The sequence below is a fragment of the Heloderma suspectum genome, chromosome 12 (genome assembly GCF_057233095.1).
Source record: "Heloderma suspectum isolate Gila_16-S chromosome 12, 16-S_ref, whole genome shotgun sequence".
In the NCBI taxonomy this organism is placed as follows: Eukaryota; Metazoa; Chordata; class Lepidosauria; order Squamata; family Helodermatidae; genus Heloderma; species Heloderma suspectum.
The window spans coordinates 23077108-23098332 of record NC_139469.1 but is presented as its reverse complement, the minus strand read 5'-3'; the positions used below and the strand labels follow the sequence as shown (position 1 = coordinate 23098332).

At 44.5% G+C, this 21225-nt stretch overlaps 1 protein-coding gene across 1 annotated transcript in view; it reads right to left on the bottom strand.

The window, feature by feature from the left end:
- Positions 1 to 3322: 3322 nt before the first annotated feature.
- Positions 3323 to 21225, bottom strand: part of CCNF (cyclin F) — a 30364-nt gene continuing 12461 nt past the window's right edge. The window contains exons 6-17 of the mRNA XM_084818737.1: positions 20424 to 20477; positions 18747 to 18851; positions 17667 to 17744; positions 16768 to 16919; positions 15916 to 16080; positions 14644 to 14767; positions 13049 to 13229; positions 12552 to 12639; positions 11425 to 11524; positions 10321 to 10445; positions 8760 to 8929; positions 3323 to 5741 (exon numbers count right to left, since the gene is read on the bottom strand). Of these exons, the coding sequence (XP_084674863.1) occupies positions 5287 to 5741; positions 8760 to 8929; positions 10321 to 10445; positions 11425 to 11524; positions 12552 to 12639; positions 13049 to 13229; positions 14644 to 14767; positions 15916 to 16080; positions 16768 to 16919; positions 17667 to 17744; positions 18747 to 18851; positions 20424 to 20477 (1797 nt within the window). The 3' untranslated portion in view covers positions 3323 to 5286. The remainder of the gene's footprint in view (positions 5742 to 8759; positions 8930 to 10320; positions 10446 to 11424; positions 11525 to 12551; positions 12640 to 13048; positions 13230 to 14643; positions 14768 to 15915; positions 16081 to 16767; positions 16920 to 17666; positions 17745 to 18746; positions 18852 to 20423; positions 20478 to 21225) is intronic.

Here is a 21225-nt window from a genome sequence, read left to right as displayed (position 1 = left end):
GGCCTGAACCGCCCGCTCTTGCCCCCGCCAGAATACAAGCGCCGTGAGATGGTTGCCCCGTTAGTGGCTTCGCCCACGGGGTAATCCTAGGCTATGTAGGTTTACTCCGAAGGAAGCCCCGTTCTGGTCAACGAGGCTTACGCTCGGGAAAGCGCGCCCCGGATTGCAGCCCTCTCCGGGCTGTAAAGCGGGGGGATGATTCAAGAATCGTTGGCGCCCCAGTGGTTGAACAGCAGCGACAAGGTCGCCCCCTCCCTGATTTCTTCGATAATAGACAATAATTATCATCATCACCTAAAAGGGCCATTAAGGCAATGAGCAATTTTAAGACAAGAAGACTGCGATGAAAAGAACATCTGGACCCCCCAAACATGGAAATTATGTTGCTGAAGCGAAAAAATGCTTTGGGGAACCAAGGGTGGTTTTTTTGTATGGAAAGCGTGAGCGCACCGTTCAGTTCTCTGGTAGTCAAAACGCATTCTTGGGCCCAGTATTCTTTAATTCTGGAGAAGGGGACGGCAGAAGATGAGGTGGCTAGATAGCATCACCGATGCAATGAATATGGACTTGAGCACGCTCCGGGAGAGAGCGCAGGACAGGAAGGCCTGGCGCGCTATGGTCCATGGGGTCACGAAGAGTCGGACACGACTGAACAACATTCTTTAATTCTAAGTATGTGTCTTTTGCATCATGCCCTGGTTGGTGGCTCTTGGGATTCTACTAAATATCAAAGTAGATCCTGCAAGCCCAAAGTCTTCGGTCTTAAAAAGTTTCAGGACCTTCAGGGATATTCCAGGGCCCTTCTTTGAATCTGCAGCCTCCCCCCGCCCCCTGCCCCCAACTTCCTTTCAGAAGGTAAGCATGAGTAACAGCATGGAGGTACGTTTTGCCCAGTAAATGCACTTCCTTGCAGTGCGCTGAATAATAATTGTATTATTTATAATTTCTCTAGCTCAAAATTAATCCTAGGACAGTTTACAAGGTGCTTTCCTCGAAATAACAAACCTCAAAGCAAATACATAAAATCAGAAAGGCAGGTTGTTTTCTGCCTGACGAAAGAACAGGCAGAAAACTTCATGGATTGCAGTCACTATTTAATTTTTCATCTTTCTACACTTTTCAACCAATGTGTTGCCCTTTAACTAGGAATAGCCTTATTTCCTAGTGGAGGAAGGCCCATTTTTTTTAATGAGCAAAAGGCAAGCAGTAAGTACCCTTGCAAAACTAAATGAGAATATTTGTCAGCCATGTTTGTGTGTATTTACACACACACACTCTTTACAAATTCAAGCAGTAAATAGCCTGAAAGATTACAAGCAGGTAAGGCCTGTGCGCTGCAGCTTAAATGGCTCAAGAATTACTTGAAACACTAGTAGCCTAGCAAGAGGTGTTCTTTTCTTTGATAACAAGCCAATTAGTCCAAAATGCCCTTCTTAGTGGTCCAGAATGGCTAATAGCTAGAAAGTAGTCAATCTCTGGAATGTTAAACCCCAAAGCAGTAGTTCTGGGGATGCAGACCCAGAAGCAGCTATAAACTGAAGGGTCAAAGCATCTTGGAGTGCAGGGTGCCTCTCTCAGGAGTTTGCTACCCTCATATCACAAGAGGGGACTGTATATCAGTTACAGTGACAACCCAAAAGCAATGCCCTCATTATTCAACGAAGTCCAGGTCATTATTCAATGAAGTACCCTCTTGGCTCAAGTGAAAACCCTGAGTAATAAACTTGTCATAAGTTCACTAGCATATAAAGCCAACTGTATGTCTCTACACCTGCATTGTCTGAGGGCCAATCTAAACATGATATGGGAGCTATCTGCCATGGCCTGTTTCAGTTCAGGCCCCTTGCAGCTACTTTAGGGGAAAGGAGAGGTCCTGCCTTTCAACTTCCCCCCTGCCCCTGAAAGGTAACAGCAACTGTTGGCCCTTATCCCCCTCCCAAATGTTCTTGCTAAAAATCCCCTGAGCTTCTATAAATGTATCGTCCATTCAGAGCCAAAGACAGCAGATCAGAAATTTGACCTGTCGTGTCTACTGTGGCCTTCAGTGGGAGGAAAAATATTATATTCAAAACAGCCCTTAGTGCAGCAGTCTCCATACTTTTTGGCTCGGTGGGCACATTTGAGATATTAAGAGAATCTCATGGGTGCTTTCACAAAATGGCTGCATCTGGGGTTCAGGGCTTGCCTATTCATAAATAGTGGGCATGGCTGGACACAAACATTCATTTCCCAGAAGGCAAACTGGTGAGGTTAACAAAAAGGTACCTTATCCAAGAACTTCAGTACAAGGCAGAGGTGGGGTCTGAGCTCCAAAACACAAAAACACTCTTTTGAACCCACATAAAGGTGCTGCTGGAGGACAGCACTCCTCTTTGCAGTATGGGCTCTCCCACACTGGAGGCATTCAAGATGAGGCTGGACAGCCATCTGTCAGGGATGCTCTGACTTGGATTCCTGCATTGAGCAGGGGGTTGGACTCGATGGCCTTGTAGGCCCCTTCCAACCCTACTATTCTATGATTCTATGTCAACCTCCCGGTTTAAAAAAAAATGTTAAAAAATCTTAACAGATAACATAAAAACCAGGAGGGGCAGGCACCAACAGAGGGGCCCATGGGCACCACATTGGAGACCCCAGCCTTAGTGCTAGGTATTAGATGATACTGATGCTTTCCACCTTGCCCATACTTCTCCCCTAGTTATTCACCCTCTATGCTTCCAGTACCTGCAGATCAATGTCACCCCAACATATAGCTTCTTCCCCAATGGGGCTGTGATGAGACAGCCATGTCTACCGAGCTACTCATGTAGCTGTTAAGGGTACAATCCTATCGGGATGCCCATGCTGACCGGCATCCTATGTAGAGCAGGAGGAAGCAATCTTCACCTCCTCCCACTCTGCATTTTTACTACACAGGCTTTTTCACTCCCCTAGCAGGGGCTCTGCAGAGCAGGAAGGAAGGAGGCTAGGGAGGCCAAAGGATTCTTCATAAACCATCCTCCCCAGGCCCCTCCCCTCTCTGCCCAAACAACTGCCCCCTTTCCCTCCTCTCTGAGGTTGCCTTTGTGACCTCGGAGAGGCAGCCAGAGCAGTTCTCTCCATGCCAGCTGCACAGGGGAGAGGAGCTCCAACTCCTGGGTCCCAGGTCGGGGCTCTGTCTCTGACCTCGGATCCAGGAATCTGAACTACCTATGGCCCCCCCAGACACTGTCTAGGGGCCATAGGATTGCTCTCTAACATACAAAAACCTTCCCATATAAGCATGCTTCAAGACAACATCTCAAATAATCTTTACCCACAAATAAAGTAAGGAGTCAGCTTATATATAAAAAGTATTTTTATAAAAAAAACATAATCATTAGCCCATATGAACTGTCATTGACATTACCTTCTTTTAAAATAGTTTAGCCTGTCCAGTGTTTCTTCAAATTCATGTAGTCGTTAGCAAACACAAGTTTTGTACCTCGGTATACATTCTAAGGAGGCATAATTCATATAAGGAACAAAACCTTACTCTGGGCCACTGTAAACAGAACAGAGGCTATGGCCCAGAACTGTTACTGCCTGCACAATGGTCATAGGTAACTGCAGGCACCATTTCAGCAAAATTTTGCTCCTGTACAGATGGAAAGGAGGTTGTTAGTTTAATAGAAGAACTTCCAAGCCCATGACTAAAACAGCCTTCCCAAACTTGGTGCCCTCCATATGTGTTGGATTGCAATTCCTATCACTCCCAGAATTAATCCAACACATCTGGAATTATGAGAGTTGCAGTCCAAAATATCTGGAGGGCACTAAATTGGGCAAGGGAGGTGTAAGATACTGAGTTCAGATTACTAATGTAGTCAGCTTGTTAAAAGGACAATTCATTCTATAGATTCTGTGAACAATGAGCTATACCAGACAATGGGACATCAGAAGTGGTAGCAGTTTAAACACATTATCTTTTACTGTTTTGGAACTTCTCACCTCCCATTAATTTGACTAAGATCTATGAGCTTAATTTCCATCATCAAACTTTTGTGTAGTGAGAATATTTTCCATACACACTGCTATTACAGCAGAGGTGGAGCCTTTTAAAAATCGAGTAATTAAACACTAAGGGCCTGTATTTTTATGCATAAAGGAGCAGGTAAAACCAGAGAAAGAGGAAGGGGAGGAAGAACAAAAGAGGATTCCAAAAGAAAAAGAAAAATGAAAAAACAAAACAAATCCAGAACATCCAACCAAATTATTGGCACAGAACACATTTCTCACAGATAGCCATTTGCCACTGGTTCACAAGGGTAACGATGTGGCTTAATATGCAAACGAAGGCAAAAATAGCACCTAGCCTTTAAAAAACAACAACAGTGGTAAACGGGCATTATGTTCCTTAGTAAACTGCAATAATGCTGTTTAGGACTAACAAAAGGAATAAAAAGAGGCAGTGCAGATCTCAACTGGCATACCCAATATTAACATGCAACCAAGAACTCAGGCAGGGGAGCTAGCTACACCAATACTAACACGGCAGTGTCGGTGTCCACCCTATTGAGACACTTAAGATTAAGGCTGGACTGAAATATTCAGCCTAATTCCATTCACCATGGGATGGGGGGAGATACTCCCCAAAGACCAGGGACAAATATTCAGGGGTTGGGGGTTACTTGTTTGGCAAGGTGGCCAAGGGTTGGTAGTCCCCCCACCCGGTGATTAGTTTTTGATACACCTTTTGCACCCCGCCCCCAAGTCCTTGATATTCTCCCCACCTTCACAGGATGTAAAGATCCCATAAAGCTGGGGTAGGGGAGATATTACTCAGTCCTATTTAAGATGACTATCAAGTCTTGCTGAGGTGAAAGGGATGAAGGCACAGCTAAATATGAGGCCCTGGTCATGATTGCTTGATCATGTTATTTAGCACAATGGGCATATGTTTAATGCAGAATAGGAGGAAGATGGGGCAATGTTTTTGTTCTTTGCCACTCTCCCCCCACAGTAAGTTTACACAGCCACGTTCTGGAGGACAAGTAAAACCACAGTTATTCTGGCTAGTGCCTTAAGCCTCCATTTGACCACAAAGCACACCACCACAAGATGAAATGTAGAGAGGAAGACAGAAACCTTCGGAAAGCTCTCAAGTAAACATTAAGGGAGACCAGAGCTGCACAAGTCATGAGCCACCATGTGGAACGTAGCCTACAACCATGTACAGCACCCCCACCACAGAGAGGTTCAATAAGCCTCCCCCGTGTGTGCACCTGTTTCGCAGATGCTGGGCATTAAAGTAAACAGCACTGGGCATCAGAGGCTTAAGAAGCCCAAGTTCATCCTCTCCTGTTCATTGTACTCTGCCACATTTTTCCTTTTTGCTTGCCTTCTTTCAGATCTAGTCGAGGAAGAGCGTAAACACAATTCTGAGTCAAGAGGCAGCGATAGGCCTTTGTTCTTGGCAAGGCCTGGAAGCTGCACTGAGGTAGCTTTGGAAGATGCACCAAAGTTGTAATTGATAGTGGAAGTAGGGCTGGCACTGTTGACAGAGGAATACCCAGAGCTGGCATCAACGGTAGATTCTTGTAGGGCATGGCACACGAGCCACCTCCGCTCACCACCTGGCTGGTCATAATTCTTGAAGTCGTACACAGACCCCTCTTTGGCAAGGCTCTCTTCATCACTCGATTCTTCGCAGCAGCAACTGCTGTGCTCTTCAGGGTCCATACATACCACAGTTACATCCAGAACTCCACTGGGAGCTGTAACTATACAGAAAAACCAGATGAATAGGTGGCTGAATGCAGTTCACTGAAATCAAGACTAATCTTTGTAGTGTACTTTACCTAGGGATGGGTGCGGTTTCATTTCAGTTTCTCAGAAGAATTTTTGCCACTTTCACAAATTTCTCCATATAAGAGATGGAAAGAGCTTAAGATTTCAAAAACGGGAATGCAGAAGAAACCGAAACTGACAAGATTTGGCTATCTGGGCACAGAGATTTAAGTACTTAGCTCTTAAAAGTCTGGGTTTAAATCCCTGTGTTTCAACCATGTTTGTGGCGAATTTGGGTTGCCACCTCTTTATGCTAACAGGCTCCTCATCTTTAACGGCTATATGGCAGGCAGGTACAACACCATCATCATCTCCATGCTGGGGAGAGTTGTATCAACTGAATTTGACTGGTGCAGATGGGTGAGAATTTTGTTTCAGTTCATTTTTAATCAGAATTTAGCAAAATTTGCAAATTCCTTCACATTTGGGATGGCATCTTTGGACTTTAAAAGTTTGAATGTGGGAGAAAGAGAAACTGACAGATTTGTCCTTCGGCGGGAAAGGTAACAGCGTTCCATGCACCTCGGTGTTCAGTCATGCCGGTCACATGACCACGGAAGCGTCTTCGGACAGCGCTGGCTCTTCGGCTTAGAAATGGAGATGAGCACCACACCCTGGAGTCGCACACGACTGGTTGGGGACACCTTTACCTTTAAGTGACATAGCATTTGGGGTCTAATTCTGGCCAGGTTTTCCCTCTTATAATGCTCCATTAACACACAGTTCCCCCACTCAAAACTCTGCCTTCTATGGCTCAGTTTATATAATCTAGACCTATTTTATTTACTGCATTTCTATACCACCCAGTGGTTGGAAGTTTCAAAAAAATGAAGGTTAAGACCACATGACACACGAAGACAATAAAACAATGTAAAACCTAAAAGAAATTAGAACAGCCACAGAATCAAGGTAAAAGGAGGGAACAGCAATGCAAGAATCTAAACACATTTTTAAAACTGAAAGACTAAAAAGCCTGAGAGAATTAAAAAAAAGTATTCACCTGGCCAAAAGCCAGGTGAGCCTCTCTGAGGAAAGATAAACAGGCTTCCACCACTGAAAAGGTCCTCTTTCTAGTAGCTACCTGCCTTACTTGGAGGGCAAGCTACCTGGAGAAAAGCCTTAGAAGAGGACTTTAGGATCCAAGTACTTATATACTTAGATTACTGCAATGCATTACATGTGGGGCTCCCTTCAAAAAGAGTCCAGAAACTTCGGCTGGTCCAAAACAGGGCTGCAAGACTGTTAACAGGGAGGCCAACATAATCATAAGATGCCAATACTTTTCCATCTGCACTGGCTGCCAGTCTATTTTTGGGCCCAATTTAAAGTGCTGGTATTAAGATTCAAAGCCCTCAACAGCTTGGGGCCAGGTTATCTGAAGGATTGTCTCCTCTCATATGGATCTGCCCAGACCCTAAGATCATTTTCAGAGGTCCTTCTCTGGGAGCCCCTGCCAAAGTAAGTGAGGTGGGTGGCTACCAGGAAGACAGCCTTTTCTGCTGTGGCACCCCAGTTGTGGAATGAGCTTTCCAGAGAGGCTTGTGCTCCTTCCAGCACCAGGTGAAGACCTTTCTATTTTCCTAGGCATTTTAGTCTTTTAGCTGTGTTGTTTCAAATCTGTTATTGCATTTTAAATCTCTGCATTGCTGCTAGGTTTTATTGTGGTTTGTACTTTTATGTTGTAGTTTTAAGCGTTTACATTTTATATTGTATTTTATTATGCATTTTGTGGTTTTAATTGTTGTGAACTGCCCAGAGAGCTTTGGCTATTGGGCACTGTAGAAATGTAATAAAAATTAAATAAAATATAACTGGAGCGAGCAACTTGCAGTCCTCCAGATGTTGGACCATCTCCCATCATCCTTCACCATTAGCTACGATGGCTAGGGTTGTTGGAAGTTGCAGTCCAACATCTGGAAGGCCACAATTGCCCACTTCTTCTATGTATAATTAAATACTGGGGTTTTGTCCTAGACAAGTGGTGGACAACTTGTGGCCCTCCAGATGTTGCTCGACTGCAACTCTGATCAGCCCTAACTAGCATAGCCAATTGGTGAGGGATAATGGAAGCTGCAATCAGGGATGCTGGAGAAATTCAAGACGGACTAAAATGAGCTTGGATTTTTAAGAATCCAACCTGCAGAATCTGCTGCGGAGTGGCCCCTTCAGGCTGTGCGGAGTCCATGGACTTTCAGATGATTTTTTTTTTTTTACTCTCCTGAAATTTATGCATGCATATTCATAGGAAAATATGTATGTTTCTGCCGAGGAGACATTGAACGGAACTGGGGACAACATGCTAAATGTTATGTGAAATACTTACATAATTATTTGCGTATTTTTCTGCATGATGAAAAAAATATTCGCATCCGTCTGTGAGCAGACGACGGAACAAAAGGCGCCTGACAATCCACGAAACGCAGAACGGATTTTACACAGCCCGTACATCCCTAGCTGCAATCCAGCATCATCTGAAGGGCCATATGTTCCCTGCCTCAGATTGTACCAGTGCAAGCTACAGGTGGAGTCGCATGTCTGAATGTTCACCCATCCTAAATACCATCCACCAAACCCTCCTTGCACATAGAAAACTAGCATGTTAGGTAGAAAGCAAAGCTAAACCCTTTTCACCTGTCACACCAGCACTAGGAGAGTTTGTTTTATTTTTGAGAGGAAACATTCAATTAACCTATCTATTTACCTTCCTATCTACCTACCTACCATTTTTATATATCACTCCACATCTAGAACAGATTTCGGAGCAATGAACACAAAAGATAAAACAGTAAAAGAATAAAAAGATTAAAGTACCACATTAAAATTGTGATTTTTAAAAAAACAAAAAAAATTTAACACTTGATTATGTGGCACAAGTTCAACCCGCAGACGCCCCTGCATCACTGATGGCAATACCAGCAAAGAAAAAAAAAGTGTGTGGGGGGGAAGCTTACCATCCCCTTCCTTCTCGCCTTCACTTTCTTGATCTCCTTCATAACCAGAGCAGGAATCCAAGCTCCAGTCCAGGAAGTTATCCAGAAGACTCTCCTCCTGGTTGGACAGTTCGGCTGTGGGTGTAGTGACGAAGCTGCCCCTGTCTTCCTGGATGCTGTCTTCTCTTCTCCTGCGGCCAGAATGCCACCATTAATAACAGATTCTCAAAAACAGTCGGGGCGGGAGCAGGAAGAGAAGCCAGATCAGCTTTTCCATAGTCAGGGCCTGAACTGCAATCCTAAAACCATTCCACTTCCTTCCAATTAACATAGCTGAGTCTGGCTTAATTTGAAACAACATGACAAATACAAAGAAGAGCATCCCCCAAATGGCAAGAAAACCATAAACCAAGTCAATGGAACCCATAGGAAGTCAGAGGACTGAGTATTATTACTATGAGTATATTAACAGTGCAATATATCACAATAATACATAAAAACACATGCTGGGGTTTATTAATCCCCATAAGTTTCAGTATCAAAGTCAATTCACAAAGATGTGGGAATCTCCCTAAAATAGAACATGGCTCAGGACTGCTGCTGCTGCTTTAATTTGAAATGATAGCAGGGTTGCTATCGCTTCTCTAATTTGAAATTTATGTCCTGCTCCCACTTTGAGTACTGTCTATTATGCAACTATTGGAGAGGCATGCCACAATCAATGGCCAACTGGTTATCTCCATCAGGGGCCTTTTCTTAGGGACGCTTGAATTACAATCTGTGAAGATTTCCAAGTGTTTTACTACGTTGCCCAGTACAGATGGGTAGCAAGAAGGTACGGGCTATATAGCTCAGTGGTAGAGCTTTGCATGTAGAAGTCCCCTGGTTCAACAGTAGGCACCTCCCAGTGGGGCTGGAAAAGAGTCCAGCCTGAGACTCCAGAGAGCTGGGAGTGAGCAACTTGTGACCCTCCAGATGTTTGGGCCTAAACTCCCATCAGCCCTAGCCAACATAGCCAGTGGCAATGAATGATGGGAGTTGTAGGTCAAAACCTCTGGAGGGCCACAAGCTACCCACCCCTGGAGTAGGCAGTACTGATCTAGACAGACCAACTGTCTGGCTTCTTATAAGACAGCTTTCAACAAGGGAGACGACCAATACAAAGATGCATCTCGGTCTCCTGAAAGAACGACAGAAGCAGATCTTATAACTCAGTTACTACAAAGAGGCATATGCCAGAGGATAATGGTCTTCAATTTTTGACTGGCCTTGTTGGCCAAGCGGGGCAAGACAGCATGCTAAAGCCTTTAGGCAGCCAAGTCCAACACTCCTTCTTCCCCGCCCAGCCTTTCCCTTGCCTGGGTAGCCAAGGCTCTTCACCTTGGCCACAGAGGTGCCAAACAATCCCCAGTCTTCTTTCCAACTCTGGAGATGGAAGGAAGGTTGGCCACTTGTCATGCTCGCCAGTGGGTGGTGTCGCACTTACCATGGCGAGCAGGCTTATCGAAACCTTCCAGAAGACATGTGAAGTATGCAATGGAGATTTCACCGTACTTGATTAGAACAGAAGAACTGAACTTGCCTTTTAGTTCTCTTTCCTGATGGAGAAGTGAGGAAGGTTTCCACTGTGTTCATGTACAAAGAGTCAGGCTCTGGATCCTCCTGTTTCACTCCTAGCAGCGAGCAGAGCTGGCTATAACTCATCACCTAAGACAGACACCCCGGTGAGATAGGAGGCATGGAGGCTGTAGCAATGCTAACACTGTTCCCTGCCGCAAAAGCATTCTGCCATTCTTTGTCCCATAACCTTCCCCTCTAATTCTTTAAGGCTCTTTTCTAAGGTACTAGTAACTATAGCAATCTTATACCTGTTTACCACCACCCTTGTAGGAACTATTCTGATGATTTATGTTGATGTTATTTATTGTATTTTTAAAAAGTGTATTTTGATATTACTTGTAAGCCACCTTGGAAGGATTTGGATCCTGAAATGTAGGATATAATAAATACGTGTGCATATGATTGCAGCCTTAAGTCAGATCAACAAAAGCTTCAGTTCAGGAGTAGGCAACTTTTGGCTCTCCAGATATTTGGCCTACAACTCCTATCACTCCTACCCAACATAGCCATTGGTGAGGAATGATGGAAATTGTGGCCCTCCAGATGCATTGGCCTACAAGTTGCCCACCCTTGCTTTAGTCAACTAAAATCAACATAGGCCAGCTCTTATCAGTGGGGTTGTAAACTGCTTCTCGGGTGGTACTGTAAAACAGAAACATTAAAAAGTTTTTGTCTTCCATCAGTTAACAGTAGCTTTTTAAAAATTAAATTAACTTCTTGCATTTCCTTCAGTATTTACTTAATAGAAGTTCTCATAATATGCACATCAATTCCATTGACTAAATTTTAAATAATCAGTTGACAGAATATCAGCCATCTATTAAAACTTTTCGTTGACAGGTCTACCAGTGTTACATATTCCTTTTGCCTGAAGGTATGTGTGACTGCCTTTCCTACACAGGCTTCTCATTATGCTCCTTTGCCTTACAGAGATTTAGGCTGCAATCCTACACACACTAACCTGGGACTGTAAGTCCCACTGAACTCAATGAAGCTTACTTTTGAGTGGACACACATAGGATTGCACTGCCCATTTCTCAGTCCCCAGAAAGACAGCCTGACGTACCTCTTCCTTGCCAATTTCTTCATAGCGCTCATCTTCAAATCGTTGTTTCACGGCAGTAAGGGACACCTGCCTATAATCTTTTGGGACATCTTCATGGAAGCTGGAAGAGAGAGAGAGAGAGAGAGAGAGAGAGAGGTGCAACCCTTTCAGAGGTTAACCGGGTAGGTTTAACAGAACCACCGAGAAATATAAAGGACCAGTTGTGAACTTAAAATTCCCCATTAAGTTCCCAAACTGGATTTCAAATTCCAATTTTACTATCGACAGAGAGGGATTCAATTTCTCTGTGTGAAATGGATTCAGGAGCCCTGCTAAGCACTTTGCTGACAGCTTGGAGAGGCTAAGATGCACAATACAAACATAAGAGGCAGAACACAGAAAACTACCCTGTATCAGGTTAGACTCTTTCTTCCTCTAGCTCAGTCTGGGGATGACGGGAGTTGTAGTCCAACACACTGGAGGGGCCCAGTATTATCTACTACAACTAGCAGCCGCTCTCCAGGCTTTGAGGAAGAAAAGTCAGTCTCATAACCTCCCACCTGAGCCGTCTAACGAGTTTGGTGGGGACTGAACGTGGGGATCTGTTGCATGCAAAGCATGTGCTCTGCCACTGAACTCCTGTGTCCCTGCCCACCCCACTTATAAGTGGGGGACTCAAGTGTACATTCGTTGGCGTAGCTGAGGATGTGGTGTCAGAGGCTTCTGACTACGTGAGAGCCTGCGAGGGAGAAAGCAGCTGAGGGGCCTAGAAAGAGATGGAGAGCAATGCTAGGTGGCAAATGGGAGAGCTCAACAGCCAGACTGAGGCACCAGTTGCCTAACCTTACTATACCCCTGAGTGGGAGCCAAGCAGACAGCTGCTTCTCGGGGCACCAAGGGCCCACATGAATGGAGACATGGCTCTGTGCAATCTGGCTCTAAGGTTCCACCATCCTGGGAGGAAGGAGCTGAACAGTGTTGGCCTGGGGCCAAAACAGGGAGAGACAGACCAACCCGCTACCCTCAGAGGCTGCAGAAAGGCTGCCAAGTCTGTTCCAACTGGTGCCAATGGCTATTTTGTGATAGCCGGACAGACCAATTCATTGCCGCACCTCACTGCTTGCCTACGCCCCGCCCAGTGTTTTTACCATTTCTTGTGGAGACTCAGCGCACAGGACGTCAGCTCTTCGAGGGAAAATCCTGTGCATTCAGATAACTGGCCAGTCCAAGGACAAGCTGGAGAAAACCAAAAGAAATCACAATATTGCTCACCAGTCTCTGGACCATAGAGTTAACCAAAGTCAATTTCCATGGCTATCAATACCTTCAAATGGGCCGGATCCAGATTTAGGCATACTTAGAGTAGACCCATTGAAATGAATGGGACTTAATGGCCCATCTATTTCAATGGGCCTGCTCTAATTATGACTAAATCTGGATCCAACCCAATATACCGACAACTCATTATGATCCTCAGAGCTGCAAGGCCATTGCAGCTCAGCCCTTTGGCTGAAGTATGCTCCCAACTAAAGCTCTCTCTGTCCTCCTTACAGTCAGCTCACTTCACAGTTCAGCTCAAACCTAAAATGAGAGCCATCTGAGAAGAACAGGGCCCAAATGATTCAACGGAAAAACTGCTCCTCACCTTGCTTGTGCAATACTTTCGCTAGCAGCAAGGCTGCTGCAGCCAAACGGGCCGGAGAGTACATGCAAAGGCCTGTGTTTAAGAGGGAGAGTTCACAGATGAAGCTGTACAGGTACACAGTTTTTCTCTCTAATGGGATTATGTTCAGAAGCACCTCTTTGTAATCCACAATAGTCGGAATCTTGAAAAGCAAGAAAATACCAAGGGTGTCAAGTCAAACATGCTCATACCCCACACAACATTTAAGCATGGAGGCTGGTGACTCTGATGTCGGTGGGTCTTTGGATCTGCTCCAGGTTCCAGTCAGAACTCTAAAGCTGTTATCACACCTTGGATAGCTCCTTTAGAGTTCTGACTGAAACTCAGAGCGGATTCACCAGCCCACCGACATCAGAGCCACCAGCCTCCACTGCATTTAAGTATCGAATGGCAGGGCTTGCCCCAACATAGTTTCATCAGATTTACTCTTTTTTCTTCACTAGAATCCCAAGATCAACCATAGCCAGGTACAAAAAGAACTGCACTTTTTATAATAAAGAGCATGGTGCCTCTGAGCCTCGGTGTATTCATTTTTGGCGCCAGAACTGAGCTCACAGTCCTTTCTCATAAAAGTCCACTCCTGCTTATTCCAAGCTTTCTTCATGTCAGCGCCTAATTTAGGTGGGGTAAGTCATTTTATTGTTGCTATTGTTCAACATTTGGGAGTCAGAAACCCTCGCCAATCTACTGCAACTCACCCAGCTGATCCTCAAACTACCTTCTGCCCATCCCTGATGTACCAGGGGGTCCCAGAATGCCATCATTTCTAAAGGTTGGCCATTCTATGCAAGAGCCTCTTAAAGTCACATCCAATGTATTATTTGTTTTTCTGTCCTGCTTTTCTGCACCAAGCACCTAAGGCTACTAACATAAAATTACAGTACCAAAACCCATATAAAACAACTATGATCACACCAAATCAGACTACTGGTACATCTTGCTCAGAAATGTCTCCATTATACTGACTCGGCGGCAATTCGCTGGCATTTCAGGCAGGGCTCTTTCCAGTTCTACCTGGAGATGCTGGGGAAAAACCTGGGACGGTCAGCATTTAATGCACCGAGCTGTGGCCCTTCCCAGTAAAACAGAAGTGCAGAACCTTTTTCAGCCCAAGGGCCAAATTCTGTTTCAAAGCTCTTGGGGCCCGCATCCCTATGGTGGGCAGGGCCAGAGGAAAAAGGGGTGGGACCAAAAATACCAACTTATTAGAGTTTAATTACTGCCAGTAATGAAGCCTTAGGAGAGACATTTTAACGTTTTAAAGTGGGGGGAAAACTGCACAAAAAGCATTAACCCACCAAATGACAACAGACTCCTTTCAATTGGCACAGATAGTCTAGCTGCTTATGTTTACCATGGGCAAGAGGAAGCAAACTGCAAAACTGAATTCTAAGAGGAATGACCCTCCTTCCCAGAACACAGCAACTCTCTAATCCACAAGGAGAGCTCAAGTTAATGTACAAATTGCTTTGCTGGATCAGGGCAAGACCTATCCAGGTGGCATCCCAATCCTGACAGCAGGAGCTGAGAGACTCTCAGCATCTTGCGAAGCTTACCCTTATCTTGCCCTCAAGGGCAGAGATTATCTCCCCCATCATCCTGACGAGATCTTCATATTTGTACGTGTTGTCTGTTAACCAAACGGCTTCCCGTATCGTCAGAATCTCTTTGCTGATAAAACTGTGACAAAAAAAGGCTTGATTAGCATCAAGGCCCAAAGACAGAACAAGAATGGTAGGTAGGTTCTGCTTACTTGATCCACACCAGATAGGATGGAGCATGCATGCATGCATGCATTTTGTTGTTGTTGTTAACAACAGAACAATCGGCTAAAATTACAGAAGCACTGATCTGTCAGTCTGATTTCTAGAGTTAAAGAGAACATCTGGGAAATGTGATAGTCAAACAAAAGACCATCGGAGGGAGAGGAAGCTTCAGTCAGGTACCCTCCATCATGCTTTGATTCACCTCCAGTTGGGAGCTCTCCTCCCTCCTGCTATTTTAGTTATTTATTTACATTTATATGCTGCCTTTCCTCCAAGGAACCAAAAGCAGGCTCCTCCACTCCATGTTATCCTTACAACAAGCCAGTGAGGTACAGCAGGCTGAGACTGGCTGAAAGTCATGCTGTGAGCTTCTTGGCCAAGTGAGAACTAGAATCTGGGTCTCCTCAGTCCAATAGTTCAATCACTATCCCACACCGAGTCCTGCTACCAAGTGCCGCTGCATCAGAGGGAGCAGCTGCCCTTTCATTGTTTAGACCCAACTCCATAAAATGCTAAACTTTGCAACTAAGAATCTAGTGCTTGAATTTGCTTTTTTCCTCCTTCTTCCCAGTTGCCTCTCGTTTTGTGTTGTGTCTTTTAGATTGTAAGCCTACGGGCAGGAACTGTATTATTTCTTATCTCTGTAAGCTGCTCTGGGAGCCTTTTTAGCTCAAGGGTAGGATAAAAATGCTTTGAATTAATCAATAATAAAGAAGACCTTTAACCCCAAAGGGGGTGTGCCAACACAATGCTGTTCCTTTGGGCGCCAGTAATAATCAATTGCTCCTAGAATCACAGCAGACTGGGTAGAAGCAGACTGGGTAGAATGGATTCCACAATTCCATTTCAGATACATTCCCCTATATCCAACACAAGACACTGTTTGTAATTTGGGTCACGACTCCAGAGCTTCCACAAAAGGTAGCAGGAGACATTGTTAGTTGATACTGCCACAACATTCAGAAAACTTTGCAGACAATGATTTCTCCCCAGAGGTGCAGTCCTCATGAAAACAGCACCAACCAACCATCCATTACCACTCCCAATAGTTACGGTACTTACCGTGTACAAATAACCATGCATGCAATTCCCAAAAGCTGAAGACGAGCCCGGGGCACAGGTCTTATTTTCAAGTACCGGTCCACACACCCTACTGTCATATGGAGACAGAGGCTCGAGAAATCCTTCATAGTGGCCACTTCTACCAGCCAGTCAATCAGAATGTATCTAAAACAAGAGAAACAACAATCTTTTAAAATAAGCCCCCCCGACACTCATCCTCTACTGGGCAATACCACTGTCTTCCTTCAATTTCACCTTTTCTTTTTTACCAACTTCAGCTAATTCAGCGGCTGTGGACCTATCTAGAGAAACCTGACCTAGCCGCAATGACACATGCCAGGTTAGATTGCTGTAACGTGCTCTACATGAGGCTGCCCTTGAAGACGATTGAGAAACTACAACTGGTACAGAATGCAGCAGCCAGAACACTACATGTTTGGATCATATCATTCCTATTCTGTATCGTTTACATTAGCTGCCTGTTAGTTTCCGGGCCCAACTCAAGGTGCTGGTTTTGGTCTTTAAAGCCCTGAATGGTTTGGGACCATGTTATCTGAAGGACCGCCTACACCTCTATGAGCCTGCCCAAGCATTAAGATCACATTTATTCTAGTATGCATTTGGTGCTTAAAAATCATTAGCTGTGCCTGCTGGTGTGTATGTTTCACTACAGGAATTCTGATGCTTCCCCCAAAGAACCCTTCCTCTAGTAACCTAGCAGGCTGCATGCCATCCTATGGAGCTCAACAATAGGCCAGTGTCTGACAAGAGCTACTTAACACAGGTAATGGCTTTGTCTGCTTGGGCAGATAATTCCTTAGGACCAATTAAGCTGCTAAACGACATCTCTACCTCATCGTTTCATTCATTCCCTTCTGAACAGTGAAGATATTCTGCTTGCTGAGAGGAACGGAGGTCTGAAAGAGCTGAGAGACCGACTCATTGGAGGCTTTTGTCTCCAGTCCTAGTTGGTTTCCATTTCCACAAGCTTTGGCTAGAGCTATCTGTGTAACAGAGAAGGCAACAACACAAATCAGAGGAAATTGCTCAACTTTGGAAAGCAAGGAACAAACAGACTCATCATCCTGAAAAAGATAGGGACATCTTTTCAGAGACGCCAAGAATACAAGTAATAGCATTTGGCGTATTAAGTGACACAGTCCTCAATACCTGGGGGAAAGCAGGGCTGACATCAGCACCTGGCACCATTCTACAGCTATTAGGGGGGCGGGGGGGAATGGGACTCCAGTGTCCCAACAGCGCCGACATTGGCTAGGAGGGAGAGCCAAAGCCATTCTCCCAGCTGCAGGCTTATAGGGAGTCAACAGCCGGAAAGCCACCTGCCATTTTAAGTTTCCCCACAGTGCCCAATGTAGTATCACCCTGGGGCACTGTGGGAAATTAAAGTAGCAGAGGCTTTCCAGATTCAGCCCCTTCTGGCAGGTAAGCTCCTTGACCAGTGGAGCCCAGCTTGGCAGGGCCCCCTTCAAATCTGGAGACGGCCCTGGAGGAAAGGCTTAAATAAGAGATTTTCACATTAGGGACAGATCAATATTAACTGTTTATCGTTCCATTAATAGACACAGGCGACTGGATCCAGCAGTTCCACAGAGGTGAGGACTCGGCTGAGTAACTAAGAAGCGAATGGGACAGAACCTGCTTGGATGGCGCTCCATGTGTGCGCGCTGCAGCAAAGTAAAAAAAAAGTCTGCTCAATGCAACAACCTCAGATCCAAGACTGGCAATTTTACCTGGGCTTCCCAGGAGCCCTTGGCTGCATAATCCCTGAGTTTCCTGAGGCTCTGGAGATATCGACCAGGGTCCAACATCTACAAAGAGAAACAATCGTAATACAACACAGCCCAGGTGAAATACAACTGTATTTTATGTTAACATAATACATTTCCTTCTGTCACTCCTGTACTTGCAGATTCGAGGACAACTGGAATCTCAGAATTAGACTAGAATACCAAAGAAACTTCTCACACCCAGCACTTTTACAGCATTTATTTGAAAGCTGGGCAAGTAATATACAACTGTATTCTAACAAGGTTCCTAGTTCATTTCTAAGCCCAATTCAAAGTGATGGGTTTGACCTATAAAGCTTTGGTCCTTGAAAATGATGGAATGCCTCGCCCCATATGTGCCTACCCATGCCCTAAGGTCACCGGTGGCAGTCTTCCTCCAAGTGCCCCCTCATTCTGATGCTTGGAGGGTAGCTACTAGAGACAGGGCCTTCTCTGTGGTGGCACCCCCATTTAAAGTTAGCTCTCCCCAGGGAAATCTGCCTGGCACCAGCACTGTTTTCTTTCTGTCGTCAAGTTAAGACTGTTTTTGTATTCACAGGCCTTTTAAATCTTTGCAGTTTCAATCCCTATTACATGTCGGTGGTATAACTCCTATTTTATTTCTTTGCTGGATTAGCTCCTCATATTAAACCATATTGTATTGTTGGATTTGCATTGTATTTTTAATCACAATTTTAATTGAGTTAGATTTGTACTGTTGTGTTTTTACATCTTTGTATTTCATTGAACTATGATCTTATTTTAAAATAATTGTACGATGTTATATATACAAATAACAGACAGACAAGGGGATAGTTATGCAGGCATCCAAAAATCCACTTGCAGGGGCCAAGCGTCCTCAGACACCTGGCAAGCAGGACAGCAAACATTCCTGTGCTTTCCTTCCAAGCGAATGTCCATCTGTATCAACTGCCCAAGTAGAGTCTTGTCTCTTACTGGGAGCCATAAGTCACTGGGCTTTGTATGGGCCTTCCAGCCTTTTACACCCCCTAGTGCAATACAAGAGTCACAACACACACTTACAGCAGCTTTTCTGTTATTTTCCCAGAGGAGGTAGGAACTGTGCAAACAACCCTGCCTCGAGGAGTTCTCAAACATTTCAAGAGCTTCTTTTCTCTTCTCTTCATCCTAAGAATGACAAGGGCAAAAGCGCGATTTATTCCAACCGTTTGGCTACAGTAGCGTATATACAAGCCACCAAGAACCGATGTTCATTTTAACAGTCTCAAGTGCAAGCCTCTCCCAAGGCTTAGTAGCTCCAACAATTTAGAAGCCGACAATTCAGGGGAAGTTCTGGCAAAACTCATTTGGGTGAGCGGGTACCTAACATACAACAAATTCCTGAAGGAAGATGTTATTGCTTCCCACCTTCCAAATCACTGGAAGGTTTACTCAGAGCTAAAAAAGATACTTCTAATGCAGAGTGGGCAGATGTCAGACTTGCAAGATCTACTCAGTTTGTTACCAAAACCTCAAGACTCATCAACCAGAGCCGGTTGCGAAAGACCTACATTTAGAATTAAAAGAATTCTAAGCCAGGAATTTATTTGGAGTAACACAACTGAACAGAGCTCACAGTCCTTCCACACAAGAATCCACTCCTGGTTATCCTACACTATCTTAATTTCAGAAGTATAATTTAGGACAGGCGAAGGGAGTCATTTTGTTTCTGCTGTTAAACAACTGGAAGTCATAAATCCTTGCCAATCTACTGAAAATCATCCAGAGATCTACCTTCTGCCTATCCCTGTTCTAGTATGCCTGGAGACTGGGCAAGATAACGTTTCTCATATTAGTGGAAGAGGAATCGAGGAATTTAAAACCTTCAGCCTGGGACCAGACTAAGATTAATTTGTTTCATATTTGGTTTTATAAGTATAATCAGAAGGCGCTTTGTATCACGATTCTGCACATTCATTTCCGGCTCATAGCCTTTTTATACTCTCCCACCTCCAATTTGTCTCCCCACCCTGCTTTTCAACCCGAACAGCTAATAAAAATATCAGTGTACCATAAAAACAAACTTAAAAAGTCAAAAAAGTAAAGAGTAAGGATATAGTTTGGACTGGCTCTAGCAATCACCACCAGAGACCCCTCTACCATAGTGAAGTATTAGCACATTCAGTGTCTTGTGAAGGAGAACTATTTATTATATTTAAAGGTTACTAGGTCACTAACTGCATTTGAATGCTTGTTTCAAGAGGCTAACTCCATGAATAAGAGACTGGTTTTGAAGATATGCCCAAGGACAACAAAATAATGCAACAGAGCTGATACAAGCCTTTGGCTCAGCCATTCTGGCCACAATTGCCATTCAACAGGCATTAATTACACTGCTTGAAGAGTTAACTCCCCAGTCCATATTAAGATATTGGTCACTGTACACTTTCAAAAACATTCTGCCCCTTTTTCCTTTCCAATCCAGGAATTTGCTGTTCCATTTGCTCAGACTGCAGACCGTAGTGTAGTTCTCTGATAATTGACCCAACCATTAGAAATGGAGTTGCAGGCCAAAACCAGATCTGTCTAGCTTTTGAGATCCTGCAATAACAGTCCTTGAGGTAGTATAACTCTTGATAAACTGAGCAGATAACCACCGCCACAGCAACATGACATTTGGTATACAAGACCTTGCACAGAAAAAAAAATTGTATCACAAAAGGAACGGCATTTTAAAACAATAACATTAGGAAACCTTACCTCAAAGAGATTTAGAATCTTAGCCAGGCAATAGAGAATTGACCCTCTCTGAGACTAAAAACAAAAAAAAGGAGGGGTGGGGGGAGAAAAGGTATTTGTTATAAAGAGAAACAAGAAGTGGGCATTATCCAAGCTGTTGTACATAAAAAATAGTTTCCCCTTGAACTTCCAGAGATGGATCTTTCAACCCACCGCGTTTGCAAATTACCCTAGACATACAGCTAAGTCAAGGTGTTTAATGAGCAGAGCCTAGGCACTCAAGCTATGGATAAAATTGCGACTCTCAAGGAGCCTGAACAGCCTGAGCAACTTAAAGTTAATTGGAAGGAGAGGGAAATGAGACCACTATTTATGGCAGCCTCGTGTCTGGCATCCTTGAGGCTCAGGGAAGAGAAAGCAGCAGCCAGCTGGTCCAGGACAGAGAAACAGAAAACACAGGATCAGGAGTGACTTGAAGAAGTGGCAAATAATGGGGCCAGTTCAGGATGCCAAAAGCCATTTTGTTTCAGGTTTTAATGGGGGAGGGGCAAATGAACTCTGTATTCCCACCCCTGAAATTCCAACTGCACCCCCCCAATCAAGAGACTTCACTAAGTATATTATGCACAATAAATTATATTGTGATACATCTTTGCAGCCATAAGGACTAGAAACTTGTTTTTAAAGAAGTGAAAGCAGCCATTCTCAGGATGCTCTACCACAGGGGCAGGCAACCTGGTGCCCTCCAGATGTTTTAGATGACAACTTCCATAATTCCTAGCTACTGATAATGCTTGCTGGGGCCACTGGGAGCTGTAATCCC